Genomic DNA, 20,831 nt, shown 5'->3' with positions numbered 1-20,831 from the left:
GTTATACCCAACCCTTCCGGGCACTCAATTATACTTCAGCTCCTAAGATGCTAGAGACCTCCTATATAAGTCTCATATTCATGATCATAACTGCTGGAATCGTTGTGCACATTACCTGGGTTGAAAGCCAGTCAACATTCTTGTCATAATCAATGTTCATTGGGATGTGGTTCATTTGTGTCACCCAGACAAACCAGTGACTCTCTATAAATCTGCACAAAGCACAGAAGCAAATTATTGTGTTTCCATCCAACCAAACCCACACAACCTATTGATAAGATAAACTTTATTCGCATTAGCCAACGGCCATAGCAACATAAAACAAGCAATATATACAAATAAAATATATACAAATAAAAAAGACAGCAATGGGTAAAAAGGGCAATCAAATGGCCAAGATTATCATTCAGATAGTGGCCCTTAATCTCACTGCACCCTCAATAAACCTAGCAACCTTTGCTGTTGTCGGGATCATTTTGAGCTGATAAAAGAAAGAACAATGTGGCCTCAGATGGGTGGCCTGGGAGGGTAAGTAAGAGTGGGTTAATGATTTCATTCCTCAGATCTTTATAAAGAGGACAGGAGAACATGAGCCACTCTTTCCAGATTACCATCTCCACAGGGGCAGAGTGTTTCTCAGTTGGAATCTTTTGGTATCTGCCCTCAAGTGCGGCAGAGGGCATCACATCCAATCTGGCCAGTGTGAAGGCACGTCTGTATTTTGGGATAGTTAATTTATACAAATATGGTGCCAGGGAATCAAACTGAGAAGGGAGAAAAAAGGCATACCAAGGACAGAATTTCTTTATAATGTCCAGGTTGTTCTGTTGCTCTAAGTCCTTCAGATGCTGTCCAATTAGCCTTTTTGCTTTAACAAAACCCATCATGAGAAGCTGATGTGGGTGGAGTCCACAGGATAGGAGTTTTTGGTGCACAATTTTAAACCATGCACTTTTATGGGGATCTTGTGTCAATAAGGGCAGCAGACCAGGTGGATTTAAATTTAGACGGAGCCAATAATTAAGAGTTCTTTGCCAGGACTGAGCTTCTTCAGAGGGAAGACTTGCCTCTGTATTGAACCTATTGAAAAGCACCAATGCTTGACTGAAACAGTTTGTTTTTTAAAACAACAACAACAAAAACCACACACACACACACACACACACACCTTGAAGGGGAGTAGAGAGAGGAAGGGTGAAGAGTAAAACTATATAGTTTTCTCTTAGCGAGAAAGGGGTTTTGTTGCTGTTGTTTTAGAATGTATGTTCAACATTAGTCGATACAAATCAGTAAATCTTAAACCTCATTTATGGCTGGCGTATGGCAGTGGGGTCCATTCTTCTGGTGCAAGCTTGTGAGTGCAATCTAACTGACTGTGAGAGTGGCCTCTGGGAGGGGTGGCTACTTCAAGTTAGTATTGTAAGAACAAAATACCTGCTGCTATGGTGGGCAGAGGGATGTGGACAGGTAGAGCCCAGACTGCTGTGACCCTGGGGAAGGTTCAATGCATCTGTGCATGCAGAAACACAGTGTGCATGCCTGTGTGTGCACATACCATGGGGCCCTTCTCAATGCATGGCTCAATATCCTGGAAAAGTTCTGTTTCTTGACCATGCCAGAATGTGGCGCTGCAGTGCAAACAAAGATCTTTGACTTGCAGAGACTATATGGTAACCCCAAATAATCAGTTATGGTGAGGGTATGCATCCAAATGAAACTCACCTGAGTAGAAAGAAGAGACCAAGGAGACCCTTCAGTTCCAGTAGGTATGAGTAAGTCAAAAAGAAACGGACGTAGAAAGTCACCATCCAGGCCAGATCCTGTCGCAAAGGAAAGGATGAATGCTCTGCAGAAGGCCATGCCATAGTGCTGCAGACCTGCCCCACCAATTTGCTCATGTAGGGCACCAGTCTCAGAGGCCACCTATGCAGTCTCCCATCACTAAACCTGTGCTCGCCCTCAGTCTGATATATTGAAAAGGTAACAGCCCAGACATCTCCCAAAGCTATTTTAAATATCCACATGCTTAAACCTGTCTCGGTCAGGAAGTTTCTTATACGCATTCCTGTTATTCCTTATCTAATCTTTCACTTCCCACATCCTGCCCTCTTTCTGCCCATCCAGGCCCAATTCAGAGTGTTGAATTTGACCTATAAAGCCTTAAATGGCTCAGGACCCAAATACCTCAAGCATTGGCTCTCCCCATACAAACTGACCTAGGCCCTGCGATCATCATCTAAGGCTTCGTGTGTCTCCTCCGTGAGAGGTCCAGAGCGTGGCAACATGAGAAGGGGCCTTTTCTGCAGTGGCTCCCCACTTGTGGAATGTTCTCCCTGGGGAGGTTTGCCTGGTGCCTTCATTACATCTCTTTAGGTAACAGGCGAAAATGTTCCTTTTCAACTAGGCCTTTTGCTAATTAAACACTCTATGGCCTCTTAAATATGTTGGGGTTTTGTTTTGTGCTATTATTTTATGAATTTTGTGTTTTTATGTTGTAAACTGCCCGGTGATCTTCAGATGAAGTGTGGTAAATCAATTTAATAAATGATAATAGCAATAGTAATAAAGTGTAAGTTTAGAAAAGTGCAAGCTTAGCCAAGCTTAAAGCAGGTCATACTCTTTGGCTCCCAGAGGATCCTAACTATTTCCCCTTAATAAATATTTATTTATTTATTTAGGCAGGCAGGCATATCTATACTACCCAACAAACTGTGGCCTTTGGACAATTCAATCCCCTAATCCCATTGCCCACACTGTAAGAATGCGCAATCCACACCTCTGATTTGCTCACCCTTGTGATAACTACTGCTATAATAGGTTTTAATAGGGCTGGATTTCAAGAGAGTCCATCTCTGTGATCAGGTAATATCCATTTATATAAATCTATAACCCAGAGCTGAAAAGGGGCACTGCATCTCAGGAACTGAACCATAACTCTTGAAGAGGTCATTCTGTTGCGAAATTGCAGTTCTTCAGCTCTAATGTAGCAATTAAGCCTTGACTGTCCGAGGTTAAACTTTAACTGGAAAAACCTAGCGGCAAACTAATTTAGAAAGAGGAAAAACCTAAACTGAGAACGGCCCAGTGTAGAGGAAATGTTAGCATAAACACTGAAGAGTAGCTTTAAGTCTTCAGTTCCAGTTCATTTCCTTTTTAAAGAATGAAAGTGCAGCGTTGCAGCCTCAGCGGCAAAGAGGCTAGGAAAACATAAAGCAGGTAAGCTAAGCAACTTGTGTGAGTTTAGCGACATGGCTATGTGCTAAAGATATCCCCTCTCTACAGCAAGTTTACAAACCGAATCCATAGTTTTGCCTTCTTCTTTTTCAGACTGAAAGACAGTATTTTTTTTGGAAACAGGGAAACTAAGTATGGGTGTGAGCGATATGTAGAGTCCTGCAAAGTGTCCCGTTGACAAACGTCTGGTGCAACGAGCTCCTAGCTCTCATGGAACAATCCTGTTCCGTTGATGCCAGGGCAGCTGATCTGGGGAAGCTGGGCTCAGGCATACTCACCGCCCATTGTTTGCGCTGGACAACAAAGTAGAAGATGTACCACTGCAGGTAGAAAGGCACCAGAGCTGGTGGTCCAACTAGGGAAGAATTCAGAGAAACATTCTTAGTTTGCTCAAAAGAAATGAGCGGCCCATCTTCTCCACACAAACCTACTCAGCTCATATTCTCTAGGTGCCCCTGCAGTCTTGAACAGGGTAGGAGAAAGGGGCTTTTCAGTTGTGGAACCCCTCCTGACGGCAGTACCCTCCAAGAGGTTTGACAGGCACCCACTCTTGCTGCTTTTCGTTACCAGGTGAATGTATTTTTATTTCCCCATATTTTCCTTCTGCCTCATAGTCTGAAATTGTATTATTTCTGATGTTCCTATTATGTTTTATCTTCTAAAAGGTAAAGGGAAAGGTACCCCTGACCATTAGGTCCAGTCGTGGGCGACTCTGGGGTTGTGGCGCTCATCTCGCTTTACTGGCCGAGGGAGCCGGCGTACAGCTTCCGGGTCATGTGGCCAGCATGACTAAGCCACTTCTAGCGAACCAGAGCAGCACACAGAAACACCGCTTACCTTCCCGCTGGAGTGGTACCTATTATCTACTTGCACTTTGACATGCTTTCGAACTGCTAGGTTGGCAGGAGCAGGGACCAAGCAACGGGAGCTCACCCCATCGTGGGGATTTAAACCGCCAACCTTCTGATTAGCAAGCCCTAGGCTCTGTGGTTTAACCCACAGTGCCATCTTCTACTACCTCTTTATTCTGTGTTTTTTTTCCTCTTTGCTTTTAATATGGTACTTTGTTTTAAACTACGTTTCATTACCCAATAACCATTCTGGAAGCAGAAGTACTGACAGGTAAGATACACCTTTTAAAATAATAGATGGATGGATGGATGGATGGATGGATGGATAGATGATAGATAGATAGATAGATAGATAGATAGATGATAGATAGATAGATAGATAGATAGATAGATAGATAGATAGATAGATGATAGATAGATAGATAAATAAATAAATGCTAGCATTGGTCGTGTTGGGATAGTCTTGTGGCACAAGACAGAAAGACAGCAAGCATCTCCCACCCTATTGGGAAACACTGGAAGCAAAATGAATCATTATAACGGCAAACAACCACAGAATAAACAAAAAAGCAAAAAAAGGCACTGAGGGGGAACTCTAAATTTTGCAAGTTTCCCCCCTTGTGAGCAATACTTTGGCTCAGTTGTAGTAAATTTTCACTCCCCTGGGTCACCTATAGAGAGTAAGAATCACCTACAAGTGACCAAGCACAAACACTTTCTTTTCTACTGCAAAGTTTGTTCCTTGTTTCTGCATTCTGCAGATGACTAGCTTAGATACCTACAGGAAAGCAAACTACTAAAACTTCTTGTGAGATGGCAGGTTTTTTGTGGACTTCTGATAAAAAATCATGTGGTAAGATCCTAAGAAGAGCTGTGCTGGATCAGACCAAGGGGCCACCTAGCCCAGCATCCTGTTCTCACACACAGCATGCTCCCCCCTTGCGCTCCCCAGAAACTGGCAGACATACGGCCTCTAGAACTGGACGTGGCGCACAGCCTTGCCGTCCATAAATTTGCCTAAAACCATTTCTGAAGCTATCCAAAAAGCCATTGCAGAAAAGAAATTATACTCACGGATAAAGAAGTATTTATGCTGGTGATTATAAGGCATGTACTTCTTTTTCTTTACACCAAGCTGTAAGAGGGAGAAAATGGTCACAAAAAGTGCTATAGATGGATGAATCAGTTTACATTGGTACCTCTGGTTGCAAACAGGATCCGTTCCGGAGGCCCGTTCGCAAGTGAAAAGAACACAACCCACGTCTCCGCACACGTGGGTCGCAATTTGCCGTGTCTGCGCATGCGCGAGTGGCAAAACCTGGAAGTAGCCCTTTCCTTTCTGGGTCGCCGCGGGACGCAACCTGAAGCAAACGTAACATGAGGTATGACTGTATTTCCACTTTCATTTTTGCATGATTTCGTCCCTGTCTGTTCCATTTCTGCATTACTCTAGTCTTCTCAAATACACAAAAAAATACATGCAAACACTTATTTGAATATGCATTTCTAAATATATTTTCTCTCAAAAAACATGTTAACTAATGCTGATTATTATTTTTTTAGCTGAGAGCTATGCTCAAACATTTGGGAAGGGCACAAGCTGGTGGAGAACAAAGTTCTGTTCCACATATTAATCCAGGAGGTGCAGAGGGGCAACAGAATTCACAGATCTCTAATTTGTCAAGCATCCCTATTCCAAATCAAATCACATGATCAGCATATACCAGAACCCCTCTTCCCAATACAGTCGTACTTTGGAAGTTGAACAGAATCTATTCTGGAAGTCCGTTTGACATCCAAAACATTCAGAAACCAAAGCGCGGCTTCTGATTGATTGCAGAAAGCTCCTGCAGCCAATCGGAAGCCACGATAAACATTCAGCTTCCAAAAATAGCTCGCAAACCGGAACCAAAACGTTTGAGAACTAAGCTGTTCAAAAACCAAGGTACAACTATATGCTAATTTTGTGCGTGCACTGAGCTTTTTCTATGGGAAAGTACTGAAACATTCAATCTCTCACCTATAGTTTGAAGTGATACATCTGCCGAGAGTCAGACTGGCTAATTGCTTGCTCTTCATTGCCCCAATTCCTCAAGTCTTTCTATCTAACTGCCACAGTCTGGCAACCTTATCAATGGCTGAGCCCTTGCTGTGCCTGTCCAGCAGCTCCACCTGCTGCTCACTCCAAGCCTTTCTGCATTCAACCCTGCTTGCAATTTCTCTCCACCTCCAACCAAAAGCACAAGAGCATCAGGTTCTGTTCTCTTTGCAACATCCCCCTTTGCATTTTCAAACCTGGCCCTTGGGCTCCCTCCTCACCACTCACTCCTTCTTCCCCAGTTTCTTCACCCAGCCTGTGCAAGCTCCCACTCCCTCACTGCTGCTGCTGCTGCTGCTGCTGCTTGTCATTACTAGGAATATTCATGATTCACCTCAGAAGGCACTTGTAGGGAAGAACTAAATAAGGAGAAGAATGCATTGTACATTGAAGTAGCTATGAAAATGGATAAGGTCAAGATGGAGTGAATCAGGATAAAACAAGCCTGAAGGAGGCCCCCAGCCTGCTCACGGGTCCTTGTATGATCAGTGGAAAGTTGGTCCTGGCAAGTATTAACCACTCTCAATTCCAACCTGATAATTGCGACCTGCCCAAATTTTAACTTGTCTGAATTAATTTTAAGATATATTTTAATTCACTGGTGTCTGTTTTTATGCATATTGTGTTGTTTTTATGATGTTAGCCGCTCTGAGCCTGGCCTCGGCCAGGATACAAATAAAATATTATTATTATTATGAGAGGAAAACTGGGATAGTAAAGTGGAGTAGGGGGGAACAAGTTTCCTTCTGGGGGAATCTTCTGTCTTGTGTGAGCTCCTGTTTGCCTCCACTTATCCTTTGCTCATATAAAGCAAATGTTACAAAAACATCAAACAAAGGACTCTATCCAGCACTGTGCAAGAGGATTTCTGTTCACACAACAGAACTTCCTCTTCTCCCCCTGCAACCCCCCCCAAAAAAAAATCTGCTGTGGAGGGTCTCCCAACTTTCTGGAGCAGGTTTTGAGACTGCACAGATAGCTACAGGTGGCAGGAGAAGAAGGGGAAGTTCCACTGAACACACAGAAGTCTGTTACACAAACAGAACTGCAGTGTTGGGTACAGTCCTTAATCTCCAGGGCTCCCTCATCAAAGTCAGTTAATACAGTAGTGCAGGCCATAGAACTTTCTGCTGTTCTGTGAAGAGGGGAATGCATAATAACATTGGTTGTTGTTGGAGTAAGACACATACTGGAAATAAGGTGATTGCTAGCAACCAGCATACTTTGCTATGAAGTTTCTTTCTTTGGCAAGCAAGCAAGTTTAATGGATGAAAGGAATGTCTCAGACAAAGGGAGCCTTTTGAAATACTACCATGTACCTAAGTACCGTAATCAAAGCAACATGGGCTTGAATAGAGCTACTGTGAATAGAGATTTGGGTGAATTCTTTCACCAGTAATCTAACCACTAACAAAACAGGAATTTTTTTAATAGGGGCTTTTTTTTTGGTCAAGGGGAAGTAAAAGGAAATGATGAATAAGCCACTTAAGATAAAAAATTATGAGACTATGTCAACAATCCTATTTATATTTATTCCCCCTGGAGAAACAGTAAAAATCCTGAGATAGAAATGTCATATTGAGATTCACAGCTGACAGCCTGCCAAGCAGCAAATATGTTTTAATGTTGGAGAGGAAAAGGGAGCTGCTATCACACACTGGTGTCAGGGGAGACTGTAAGAGTCCACTAGTAATACAGGAGGTGGACATTGAAAAGGGCATAAGAAGTCTGTCACTGAGAGATGAATGGGTGCACATTCCATTGCAACTTATTGGTGTACGGAACCATCAGTCTGCCATGCTACAGTTTTGATTGGGAGAGGAGTTGGTTGCAGTGAATAAAAAGCCACACTTATATATCAGAGAATATTTAAAAGAGAAAGTTTGGGGTCAAGAAGAAGCTGAAGCAAAGCTGGACTGGAAAATCTGAAAGGGGTCAAAGGGGACAGCAGATGGACAACTTAGCTCAGACTGTGAAAAGGATGGCAAAAGAATTCATGTAGGTAGAAACTCATGAGGAAAGACCTGGAAGAAGAGGAAGACTTCTGAAGTGGCACTTCAAGAGAGTTGGTGTATGTTCGATATAAGAAGGTGAGCTCAAGAAGCTGTGGTGTCTTCAGAGAGTGTCAGCTTGTAAACCTCTTCTCTTCTGAACCTTTGTCAGTCTGGTCCTGACCAGAAGAAAGGTTTCGGTTCAATAACATCCAAACAAAACAGTGAGTTCGAACTGTGGACAAGTTAACAGAAGGCAGGGATAGGAAATCTGTAGCCCTCCAAATGTTGTTGGACTCCAACTCTCATTATCCCAGATTATTGGCCAAGTTCGCTGGGGCTGATGGAAGTTGCAGAGGAGGGGGCAGGCAATTTAAACGAAGTTAGCCCTGTTAATTAGGGAAGCAACCTAGTTCAAGATGATTTCCAACTTCCTAGATTATAGTATCAATTAAGCAAATACTGAACAAGGCCTATTTGAATATAGTCCAACTATTAATACTTGTCCTAAGTTTTTAAAAAAATGAATAAGTTTTAGTACATTGGTTCAATTTATGTCTCAAGCCTAAAACCTATCCCAGCTATGAGGAAAAGAAAGGAAAATACAGTATGTATGTTTTTACCAGGAATGTTAAGTAGAAGATAAGGAACAAAATGAACAAGCTGGGTTATAACATGTGATACTACATTTTTATAAATAGTTAAAACTTCCCAAGGAGTTAAATAGTGTTTTGATTCAAAAGGCTCCTCACAGCACAGGTTGTATTGTTGTATTATTGTATTGCAAATTTCATACAAAAAAGAAGGATTCTTTAAACAAGAGATCCACAAATTATCAGATTTCTCAGGACTTTTGTTTACTTGAAACCAGCTGCGGAGGATTTCAGTTTTGACTTGAACAGAACTGGTGGGAGGCAGCATGTGCTTAAACCTTCCTCTTCATGTTATTTCCCCAGTCTAACACAATCGTGCAACCCAGAGTTGTGGTTAAACTCTGGAGGCGGGGAGAGAGAAATAAAGGATGGTACAGGTACCCCAAATCAGAGCTGCAATACTTGCATCCTAGAAATAGTAGAGCAGAGCTTTCCAAACTATTCATGTTGGTGACACACTTTTTTTAGACATGCATCATCTTGCAACACAAGATGAACTAGCAAACTGGAGGTTAAACTAACCCTTTTCCAGCCCCAGGAGGAGCGCAGGGAGTAGTCCTGCAACACAGCTACACACTGAAGCTGACACACTAACGTTTTGTGACAGTTTGGAAAGCTCTGCAGTAGAGTTATGCAATGGACAATGTATCATGTACTCTTCAAAATGTATCAGCCAGATACTGATTGCTATTGCTTCCATTAGATTTGTAAAAGTATTTATATTGGCATTTTATTTCACTAAGGGCTTCCTACCAGTAAAATAACAGAGAATTGTGTTTGGCATGAGTTCGGTTTTAAGTGGCAGATGATTTTCAAAATTTTGCCCAGCATAGGTTATTATGAAAAATCTTACCTGCTCTACTTTTATTTTTAAAATACTCCAAAAAGCCACTATTCAAATGAAATTGAGTAGAAACTTCTGAATCATAACAAGGGGGTCAAATAAAAGCCAGTCAACCTTTCAAATTGCAATAACACTTAACCAGGATTAACATATTTGCTCAAGGCTTAGCAGAATCTCTTTTGCCTCAAGTCCAGAACTTGTTTCCCAATGCAGAAACAAATATATACTTCTGAGTCAATATACTTAGAAACAGGCCATAAATCTGGTAATGACTGCAAAACTGTGAACCTTTCAAAACAATATAATGCTAGAGCATGCATATTGTTGTTGTTTAGTCGTTTAGTCGTGTCCGACTCTTCGTGACCCCATGGACCAGAGGACGCCAGGCACTCCTGTCTTCAAGAGCGTGCATATAACTTCTTTAAAAATATGTAAAGGAATGTCACTTTGGCTGTGGAATATAAACTATAAACTTCTTCTAATCTCTCCCTAACATTTGGACCTCATTCTGCCTCGATTCAATTAAATTTAAGCAAGGAATCTGCCTTACCCAGACCTTTCCCACAGTACCAAAAAATGCACAGAGACGCCAATCTAATTTCAATGCTTCCCATTCCCCTGCCATTTCCAAAATATTCCAAGACTCACCTCTACAGAGAGTTTCTTTCCCAGTGCAAAAAGCAAAGGATGCATATTGAGATCAGGGTCCTTGCGGAAACAGTTAGGTTTAGCATGATGCTGGAAATGCCAGTGATTCCACCAGCTAGCTGGTGCCCCCTGAAGAGAGAAATAAATAAGAGGTCTAAACTAGAACCTTTATACTCTGCCCCAAATAAAGCACACAGCAAAGTCTCACCCAAAGGGGTTCTGTCATTTATTACCACTGGAGTGATGCTAAGGAACAACCCCAGCTCCATTACTCACCTTCAGGTGTCCAATCACAAATTTGTGAACCCAGTGGTTCCACTTAGATTTGCCAAAGACCGAAAGGTGTCCCAAATCATGCTGCAGCCAGCCAGCTTGTGCCTGGAAAACATCAGTACAAACACAATGGCACAATGACTGAAGTTTGTCAATGAAGGGAAAAGCAAAGGCTGGGAGAGGTTTAGGACAATATGGAGAGAAAGTGCCGTTAATATGCATATGAACCGGCCCAGACTCTGTGTGACGATCATCAGAGACCTCTTTCACAAGACGTCTGGAGGTTGGCAACACGAGAACGGGCCTTCTCTGTGATGGCTCCCAGTTTGTGGAATGCACTCCCCAGGGAGGCTCACCTGGTGCCTTCATTACATATATTTAGGTGCCAGGCTAAAACATCTCTCTATAACCAGGCATTTGGTTGATTAACGTTCTGTGTCCCTTTAAATGTATTTGTGGGAATGGGGGATAATTGGTTTCTTTTTGTTGTATTTTTTTTGTCTTCTCATTTTTTGTTTTTATGTTGTGAACTACCCTGTGATCTTCAGCTGAAGGGCACTAAACACTTTTTTAAAAAAACAACAATATGCATAGACTTCGTTGTGACTGGAGATGAAGGCAGGGGAATTAATCCAAAAGCTTGATGGAGTGATTTCAAAGAAGAGAGTGAGATAGCATCCCCATGGTGCTTTAAAGAGTTCCTGGCTTAAGCAGAGTGTGGGTGAGCGGAAAGAATTGTTTGAGGGTAGGAAACCTTTGGGCAGCCATGGGTGGTAAGCTGAAGAAGCAATGGTTACAAGAAGCCAAGAGGAAAATAGGCACTTTCTAGAAGTATCTTGCCTCCTCTTGTGCAGCCTAATGTAGCTAAAACTGTAGTTAATCCTGTCCCACCACCTGCCCTGTTCATTGCTCTGTTGTATTTGATCTGTGGGTTACCTGTACAGTGCCAAGCAGCAATCCAGAGAAGAGGAAAGGCACCAAGGATGGTCCAAAGTACCAGAGGTTGAGCCAAGCTGCCACATCCAGCAGCACGATGTGCATGAGGTACAGGAAGAAAAAGAGGCGGTTGGGATCCAGAAGTCCCATCTTCTCAACGGTAGCACGGAGCTCACGAAAATCATCTACATGCAGTTTCTGTGGAGAGAGACCACACTGCAGTTTTCTCTCCTCTGGAAGGAGACCTCATCCAACCTCCTACAGAGAGCATGCTGAAGTCCAGCTTTTCTATCTCTAGAACTATCCCAGGTGAGCCTATTGTTAGAACCTAGATAGTCTCACAATTCATTTTAAAATACACACATAAACAGTTGTAAACAAAAAGGCTTTGAAAGGTCAATGTAGTATAGATTCTGTCTACATATGTGCTAATGTATACTTTTTATAAAAATCATAATACGGTAGGGTACTGGTGCTGAACCATTGTTTTGATGGCCGTTCAGTATTCAGCATATTATATTCTCACACTTAACGACCATGTTAAAAACCAGTTCTTAACAACAAAAGATATCGAGGCAGAACCTCAAAACTGTGCTGCAGTATAGAAAACTTTAGTAAAGCATATGATATGTGCAGCGTGTTTCAAGATACATGTTCTTCGAAGTCAAAGGAATACAATTAAGTATGATACTTCATGCAGTGAGACACGGTGCTTTTTAAAATTATGCCCAAATAAGGTACCAAGTTCTATTTCTTTTCCCGTGAAGAAGGTATGTTCTAAAAAATTGTTACATATCTCTGGACATTTCATACTTATTATAAGTTCTTAAACTATTTCATTACCATTTTGATAGTAGTAGCTTTGCCAGTAGTGTTTCTTTTTCTTTCTTGTGTTCTGGGAGTGCCCTTCAACTAGTCCTTGCCTCTCTCACCCCCAACTAGATCCTTTTCCTGTATCTCTTGTTTTGATAGGCCACCCAGATACCTTTCCACTGGCTTCACTGATCTTGCTTGACTTCAAACCCATGGGCTGTATTCAATGAGATAGTTGCACATGCACAACTATGTGACTTCCACGTTCCCCCCAATACCATCCTTAAATCTGTTCCAGAGGGATGCAGGATCTCCCAGAACTGATTTAGGAGACATACATAGGGGAGAAATGGGGAGAATAGTCTATTGCACAAGGAGAAATTCACCTGTTCTAGATAGGGTTGCCCTCGCCTCAACAGAGTCAGTGTGTAAATTGAAAGCACTCATGGATTCTAAGGAGTGCTAATTAACAGATGCAGCTGGTTCACTAGCTATGATTGTTTCTGGATCAGAATAGCCTGGCCACGGTTACCCATGGTTTACTGTAATGCGCTCAATGTGGATCAAAAGCTACAGCTAGTGTAGAATGCTGCAGCCTGGCTGCTATACAGCAATCATAGCCTAAATCATATAACATCAGTGCTTAAGGGAATTCACAGCCTGCTTACATACTGGTGGTACCACCAATGGTTATTGCCTCTTTGGCAGCAACATGTGGAAGGGTTTCCTCTGTGGTGGCACTACAACCATGAGATATTGTCTCATTGCAGATACCATTGGTACCCTCTTTCAGTTCCATCTGATAACACATATTTTTATAAGGGGGCTAACTGAGACTTTATAGCTATATATAATATATGTTCTAGTGACTGACCATCAGTCTGACCAGTCCAATATGTCCTATGATGTTTTAAGATTTTAAGTATTTTAATATCATGTAAGGTTCTAGATATTGTAGTATACCAACCTGCAATTATTAAATGGGTGGTCTCAAAATAAATCACCACCAACAACAATAATAGTAATATTATTACTATCTCTTTTGTTGTTGTTTTTAAAGGAAACTTACATTTTTGCTGGGTTCAAAACTGGGCTGATCTGCTGCAAGCTCCCCAATGAGCAAGGGCTTCATGTACTTTCTTACTAGAGTCTTGTCCAGGTGGAATGCTGTGAAGGGATCCTGAAAAATCACAGTGGAATGAAGTGAGTAAACTAGTGGTGCTTCAAGAAGGTGGAATTTAAATGTTAATTTAAAAAATGTCAAGAAATAGGGATAGTGATATTGGCATCCCTAGGTCAATGTGGGGAAATCTAGCTAGTGAAGCTTGCTGGTCCCATTCTAAACTTCCTAAAATATACTTTCCAGTCCAAAATGGCCACATTTTTCCATTAACTTTTTCCTTGAATTGGTCAAGTTTTTCAGTGTAGGAACCTCTCATCATTTCCTCTAGAGGCCTTCCAGTTGTTGCTGAACTCTAATTATCAGCCCAGTCATGACAGGAGTTGTAGTGCAACATCTGGAAGGCCACGATTTCCCCATCCCTGCTCTAATCAAAGACCTGCCGGTCATATCCTGACTATTATCTCTTATCCAAATAATGTTCTTTTGTCTCCTCTTCCAAAAAGCCTCTTTCACTTTCTGACTTGAGTTTCTCTAAAGGCCGCAGCTTCACATTCTGGCACATGTAGCATTGGCACAGATACTGATGGTCCTTCGACTGATTTCTAGCCAGGACACTGGTTTCCTTGTTCCTGTGCTTTTATTTTTATTTGAGGCATTTGTTCCCAAGACTTTCTGAAGGGCTTCAAGAAGACAACTAAAAGTCCTGGGTAACAGTTATTCCTTCTGGCCACTAGGTGCCGCTCTGGAAATGTGTTTGCATTTATAAACCAGACACTTACCTTTGCCTCCCTGAGAATTGCATTTACAGCTCTCTGCTTTCAAACAAAGCCCACATCATTCCCAAGGCATTTAAGATTTTGTATTTGCGGGGTAGGTGAAATAGAAGATATTCCCCATGATATACTCCATTGTCGGATCTAAACCCCAGAGATATATTTTTGGAACAGATGTTGGCACCACTACAGGGACAGAATCCTGAAGTGAAAATATGTTGGCTATTATTTGACTGCGACCCGCTTGTCACATATAAAACAGCCTTATTTGCAAAAGCCGCTAAAAAGTATTTGTGCTAGCTACATAAAAGACAATTCCGTAGATTGTGCAGGGATTCATTAATTTGATTTAATGTAAATAGATGTATATTTCTGGATCTCTTTTAATAGGTTTTATTTGATTTGCTGGACCTGTAACTGGATTTGTAATGGCTTTTAGTCAAATACAATAAATGACTGTTGTCTGCCAACCATTCATTCAGTCCCTGAGTGTTATAAACAGGACAAAGCTGGGGATCGGGTTGTGTAGAAATACCAGCAAATAACCCTTATGTTTTATAAGAACATGTGAATTTTCCTGGCTGTCACTGAAAGGCCTCCCAACCCTAATCTAATATTGATTCAGATACATATAAGAAGGCAGAGCAAAACTTCTGCAACCTCACATTCCTCTCCATGTGCTATTTAGCTTGTCTGTATAACAAGGCGCCAGCCCTACCATAAGGCAAAGTGAGGCAGCTACCTCAGGCAGCAAATGCTGAGGAGTAGGGAGTAGGCAAAGCTGTGTGTACCACATGGCCTGCCCTGTGTCACCTAAACAAGCCTGTGCCCTCAAGTCAGTGTGATAATTAGGTGCACAACCTGACCAAGGAGCCCTAGGTGGCATATACAGTTTTCCACTCCCCTCGCAACAATCCACTGAGTTTCAGGCTGAATAAGAATTTGAACCCTGGTCTGACACACTACCCCCTACCCACAATGTCCAGGGAAGGTGTGCGCTCCCCCCCCCAAAAGAAACAGGTTTGTAGACAGGGGGTACTCCAGACTTCTAACATCCCCCATTTGAGATAAAAGTGCTCACAGGGGTGAACTTTGGTCATTCAAATTTCAGCAGTGCCATGTACAAGGCCAAAATTAAGCACCCCACCCGCCTCTCGCCTTCCGTTCTGCTCAATTCACTATGTCATAGTTGTGACACCCTGTGGCACTCACTAGGCCCAGTGCCCAGTGGGGGAGAACAGGTCACACTGTCCTAAATCTGCCTCAAATGCTCAAGAGGGTCTTTTTAGTTCAGCTGAAAGCACTATTGGAGGAAAGAGATTGTCTGGAACCATTCCAGTCTGTGCTCAGGCCTGGGTTTGATGCATAATCCACTTTTTATAGCATGTTTTAAACATGTTTTAAGCTGTATTATTATTATTATTGTCATGTCTGCTGCCCTGGGCTCCTTTGGCAGGAAGGGCAGGATATAAATCAAATAAATAGTAACAACAACAACATATTTATATCACACTGACATAGTCTCAGTTGCTCTTCTGTTCAAGTGGTGTGAGGACCTCAGGAAAGAAGCTGGTTTCTTCTTGTCTACTATAATGCCTCTGCTGTTGACACCCCTCAGACCGAAAATGTCCCCTTTCTAAAAAAAATCTCTGTATTGGCTTTTATTCTTTCCTTCTTTTCCACAATACTGATCAACACAAGCTATCCTTAATTTGTGTGCTTTTCGATGGTGCTGGCCCTTTAAGGCTGGCCAGGAAAGTGTTTTAAAATGCTGCTGATATAACTACTTCCAGTGCTGGATGTAGGAGGGAGAGAGAGAGAGAGAGAGAGAGAGAGAGAGAGATTGTATCCGCTGTTCCTAAGTTTATCTGAATCCTGGGAGTGGGGAACGGTATTTTCCTGTTAGTTTTCTCATTGGAAGGGGGAAAGGGGGTGGTTCGTAGGCTGATCTGTAGACGGTGGTACCATAAGATTCAGCCAATCCTCACAATGGCTGTTGTAAAAACCCGGCAGTAATGAAAAAGGGAGAGGAGGGAGGCGATAGAGAGGGACCTTGTAAATCACCTTCTCGGAACTGGAATAGTTAGCTGGGCAGCAGGAAGTAGAAGGGGAACCTTTCGTTTTCTTACATTTTTTAGATTTTCCATGTATGTATGTGTATAACAGCTTTTTTTTGCCAGATGAACAGTATTTCATCTTTGTTTCCAACTGCACAAGTGTTAAGCTTTCAGCATGTCCTCAAGGCTGCTAAATCCAGACTAAAATACATGGCTTATTCAGAGTCAATTCACACTGCCACGATGCACATTGCCAGATGCATTTTTTTCTGTCTGGATTGTGCTATGTACATGATGAGTCAGACAGCTGAGCCATTCATCCCAAACACAAATTGCCGTTTAGTATGCCACCACTATCATTTCTAAAAAGGCTAGAGTGGCTGCACGACCGGTTGAAATGTGAGTTTGTGAGAAGTGGTTCAGACAGAAACCTCACTGTAAGCACAAGACTATCTGAGTTCCATAAAAAGTACAGCCACGTAAATGCTACGTAAACTGGAGGTCTGTTAATCCAAGCTTCTGCTGTTCTGGGATCCCATCAGTGAAGTGCAGTAATGACTTAGGTTCAAATCAGCCATGACTGCAATAAGTCTATGCTGTGGTTGGGTTTTAAACCCAGATCAAATACTTCTACATGGTTTTCCACTTCAGCTCTCCAAGGCAAAATACAAAGAATAGCAGCCAGCCCCACAAGGTGGTTATGAGGATGTGCAAGAAGAAAATGGCATTACTTGACTTGACACTTACAGCTTAACTAACATTAACACACAATGCATGCAACAAAATCCTCATCTTCCTTTTAGACAGAAGCCATTTCTGGAGGAGGAGACTTGGGGTGGAGAGCTGATGGGATAGGGCAGAAGGCCACAGAGACTACTTAACCTTTATCAAACCTACTGCTTCTCCATTTCCCCCAGTACAGCGCTCCCATGGAGTTACAAACAAGTTTGTGTAGATAAACAAGCACTTGGACTCTTAACAGGTATTTATAGTATCTATCACAGTTTAGTATGAAGTGTGAAATGTCCTGCAGATAAGCAAATGCTCCCCACTTCTCTTTCCACAGAAAGGTTTGGAAGCTCCCGTTTTATGGTTAACCATGGTTTGTTGCTGGTCCAAACTATGGTTAACTTTAATAAGGGTTGGTTCCAGGCAAATCAACTTCACACCATAATTATCTAAGTTAAATTTTTATTAATCATAATTCCAAGTCTGGATGGTGTGGTTATGCAAAGGGGGGACGACAAAGGGGGGCACATTAGGCTTGCTGTGGCTGATTCCTGGTTGCATATATGTCATGCTAAACTTAAATTTAGTACGTGCAAATAGTGGGGCAGATTCACAATACCAGATGTCACTGCCACTTGCCAGGAAGAAGGGTGGAGGTCAGTGTGGTGCAGACCCACCGGCAGGAGCACCAGACTGACTCCACCGGTGTCCCTGCAGCACACCATTCTCCCCGCCACCTCCCCCCTCCCCACTGCCAGAAGGCTAGTGCTGTAGCTCCACCCCATCAGGAGAGCCACTTCTAATGTGAACACAAATAGAACACTGCATAGATGCCTAATAAGCAGGGCTAGCCCAAACACATTTTGCTGCCTGAAGCAAAGGATAATTTGCCACATACGTACACACCCAGATACTGACTAGGCTGGCAACTGAATCTTACTTCAATCCTTGCAACAGGATAGCATCCTCCAGTGCAACCAAGAGTAGCAGGATGGTTATGGGGGTGGATGACTGGCCTGGGGCACACATAGCTCTGGTCTCTAACAGAGGAAAATGTCCAAGAGAAATGGCTGGATGCGTGAAGCCACTGCTGCCCCACCAAGCCTCTGAGACCTAAGGCAATTGACTTGCTCTGCCTAATGGTAGGGTCAGCCCTAATAGGTTGCAGTCATCATTTTGAAAAGTTATCCTCATTCTCAAGTTGGTACTTGTACAAGACAGTACACATGGGAAATAAATGTTTTGGGGAGAAACGGTCTGCCTAGCTCTCTCCCTGACCATGTTAGTTTTCTATGGGGGTTATTTGAACATGCTTTGGGAAGAAGAGTGAGGCATATAGACCAACAAATAGATAGACATAGTACAGACAGACAGACAAACTAGCAAAGCACACAGGCCAGACACCATGCTTTCCTCTCTTCCAGAGTTCCTGCTCTCTCACACAAATAGGCATAAATTCATTCATAGCCTTCTCATTTTTGTACGAGTCCTACAAAAAGGATGGGGAGCCTGTGGTCCTCTAAACATTGCTGGACTCCCAACTCCACCCCAGACCACATGGCCTATGCTGCATAAAGCTGAAGAAGGCTGGGAGGCCAGCAACACCCAGAGGTCCAGAGGTCATCTGTCCCTGTAGCATAGTGAATGTACGGCATGTTCTTACAACTAGAAAAGTGATCACTATGAGACATGTGAAATAAGTGTTTCTGAGCATGTGCAGAGTTATTTTTCTTTCTCTACCTCCAGTCAGAAAATGTAATGCAGGTTCCATCCCTCACCATATATTCATGGGCATAGCTAGGGACTTTGTTGGGGGTGCAGAACCGACGTGATTGGTCAGTTAGTTAGTTATGTTTAAATATTCATCATTGCCTATGGCAACTCCTGTCCTTTTGAGTATAAAGCACAGCCTCTCCCTGCAGGATCTTTAGGCCACTCCAGGGCCCTTGGTGTGGCTGAGTGGGCTCCAGATGTTGGAATTTCAAGCATGGCTTTGCACTGAATAGCTCAGTCGGTAGAGAATGAGACTCTTAATCTCAGGGTTTCGGGTTCGAACCCCACGTTGGGCAAAAGATTCCTGCATTGCAGGGGCTTGGACTAAATGACTCACGTGGTCCCTTCCAACTCTACGATTCTAAGTCCCGGTGAATGCATCCCAGTAAACACGTGTAGGATTGGGTAGCAACAATGATCACTTCTCCAGTAAAGCCCGCGCAGAACACCACACACATGCCGCCCTATCCAGTAACCTTATTCCTCCAGGCATCTCTCGCCCTCCAGCCCGGCCCCATGATCTCCGGCCCCACCGCTCGCCCGGGAAGGAGCTCCCCGGCTTCGCTGCGTGGGGCATCCCCTCTGACGCCCCCGCTCTCTTTCGGCCCCCTCACCGTGGCGTCCTGCCCCGCATAGTGGCTGATCACGCGGGAGCCCCCCGGGTGCCGCTTGTGGAACTGGCTGATGTCGTAGACTTTCCTGTCGATCACCAGCCATCGCTCCGGCGCCCTGCCCGATCGCAGCTGGATCTCGTCCCACGTGAAGAGCCTCGGGGCTGCCGCGGGGATCTCGGCCTTCGCCATCTCCGCCGGCGGCTGTCACGATGCCACAGTCAGTGACCCCCGGGCGGCCGAAGCGCTTCTACCCATCCAGCGGCGCCGAGCAGCCGCCACCCCCGAGCGCCCAGCCGGCCGCGCGCTCCGCCCGGGACACGCCTCCCCGCACCCTGCGCGCCCGGCTCGCGAGAGCCTATTGGCTCTGCCGGCTCGCTGGGAGAAAGAGAGCTCCGGCTTTATTGTGCAGGAAATCCCTCGCGCGCATTGGATGCCCGCTCCCCCCTCTCGCCGCTGCCTGTGCCCCGGCAGATGCCGGGCTGCGTAATCCCATGGTCTTTGTTCGTGCCGGTCCCGTTCCGGATGATATTTAGCAAGCCCTTGCCTTTGCCAAGACGTTACATAAAAAGGACTGCGCGGGGGGCGGGGGGGGATGGTGCGCGCGCAAATGAGAACTGGTTGCTGGCTGGGTGGCTTCTCAGAAAGTCCATGGTGCTTCAGTAGCTTCAAAGAACTGTTTTATATCGCCTGGAAAACCCTGAAATCTCGCATCACTCGGAGATTGGGGTGGCATGCAACAATACAATGTGCAGCACAGAACAAAAAATGCCAGCACAGTTGATCTGATGGCAAACCAATGTGCACCCACTGCAGCTGATCCAAATCTTACCTCCACCGATGCCCATTAAGTTTACCCTGCAATGCCTTTCTCTACCCTGATCCCTGCCAATCAATCTGTAAGGAAAGTGTCACACTTTTGACGGACAAAACTGAGCAGGAGGGAGTCAAGCAAGCACTGACCTTAGAGGAGGAGGAGGAGGAGGAGAAGAAGAAGAGTTTGGATTTGATATCCCGCCTTTCACTCCCTTTAAGGAGTCTCAAAGCGGCTAACATTCTCCTTTCCCTTCCTCTCCCACAACAAACACTCTGTGGGGTGAGTGGGGCTGAGAGACTTCAAAGAAGTGTGACTGGCCCAAGGTCACCCAGCAGCAGCATGTGGAGGAGCGAGGAAGCGAACCCGGTTCACCAGATTACAAGACTACCGCTCTTAACCACTACACCATACTGGCTGTGACATTGCTGGTTCTAAAGCATCACCTGATTTTCAAAAAGACTATTATACACTTGCAAAATCTTCAGACTTCTTTCTCATTTCCTCGCAGCAGCCAATCTCTTTCTCTCTTGCAACAAACCAGTAGCTGGCATCTGCTGCATGACGCCCAAAAACACTGCTTTGCATAGACAGAAAATATATACCACCC

The 20,831-nt window shown here is 43.8% G+C and overlaps 1 protein-coding gene across 4 annotated transcripts in view; it reads right to left on the bottom strand.

The window, feature by feature from the left end:
* The window catches only part of LOC310825667 (acyl-CoA (8-3)-desaturase-like), a 28,254-nt gene extending 8,475 nt beyond the window's left edge, over positions 1 to 19,779 (bottom strand). For all 4 annotated transcript variants that reach the window (XR_014555416.1, XR_014555417.1, XR_014555418.1 and 1 more), the window contains exons 1-9: positions 19,411 to 19,779; positions 13,411 to 13,521; positions 11,529 to 11,726; positions 10,596 to 10,697; positions 10,320 to 10,448; positions 5,160 to 5,220; positions 3,513 to 3,589; positions 1,723 to 1,820; positions 116 to 212 (exon numbers count right to left, since the gene is read on the bottom strand). Coding sequence is in view for 1 of the 4 variants with exons in the window: in XM_083699560.1 (XP_083555686.1) it covers positions 116 to 212; positions 1,723 to 1,820; positions 3,513 to 3,589; positions 5,160 to 5,220; positions 10,320 to 10,448; positions 10,596 to 10,697; positions 11,529 to 11,726; positions 13,411 to 13,521; positions 19,411 to 19,599 (1,062 nt within the window). In the remaining 3 variants the exon portion in view is untranslated. The remainder of the gene's footprint in view (positions 1 to 115; positions 213 to 1,722; positions 1,821 to 3,512; positions 3,590 to 5,159; positions 5,221 to 10,319; positions 10,449 to 10,595; positions 10,698 to 11,528; positions 11,727 to 13,410; positions 13,522 to 19,410) is intronic.
* Positions 19,780 to 20,831: the final 1,052 nt, after the last annotated feature.

Source organism: Podarcis gaigeae, assembly GCF_964106915.1.
Source record: "Podarcis gaigeae genome assembly, chromosome: 1".
Taxonomy (NCBI): domain Eukaryota; kingdom Metazoa; phylum Chordata; class Lepidosauria; order Squamata; family Lacertidae; genus Podarcis; species Podarcis gaigeae.
Note: the sequence above shows the minus strand (reverse complement) of the source record. Positions and strands in the feature narration are given on the sequence as shown.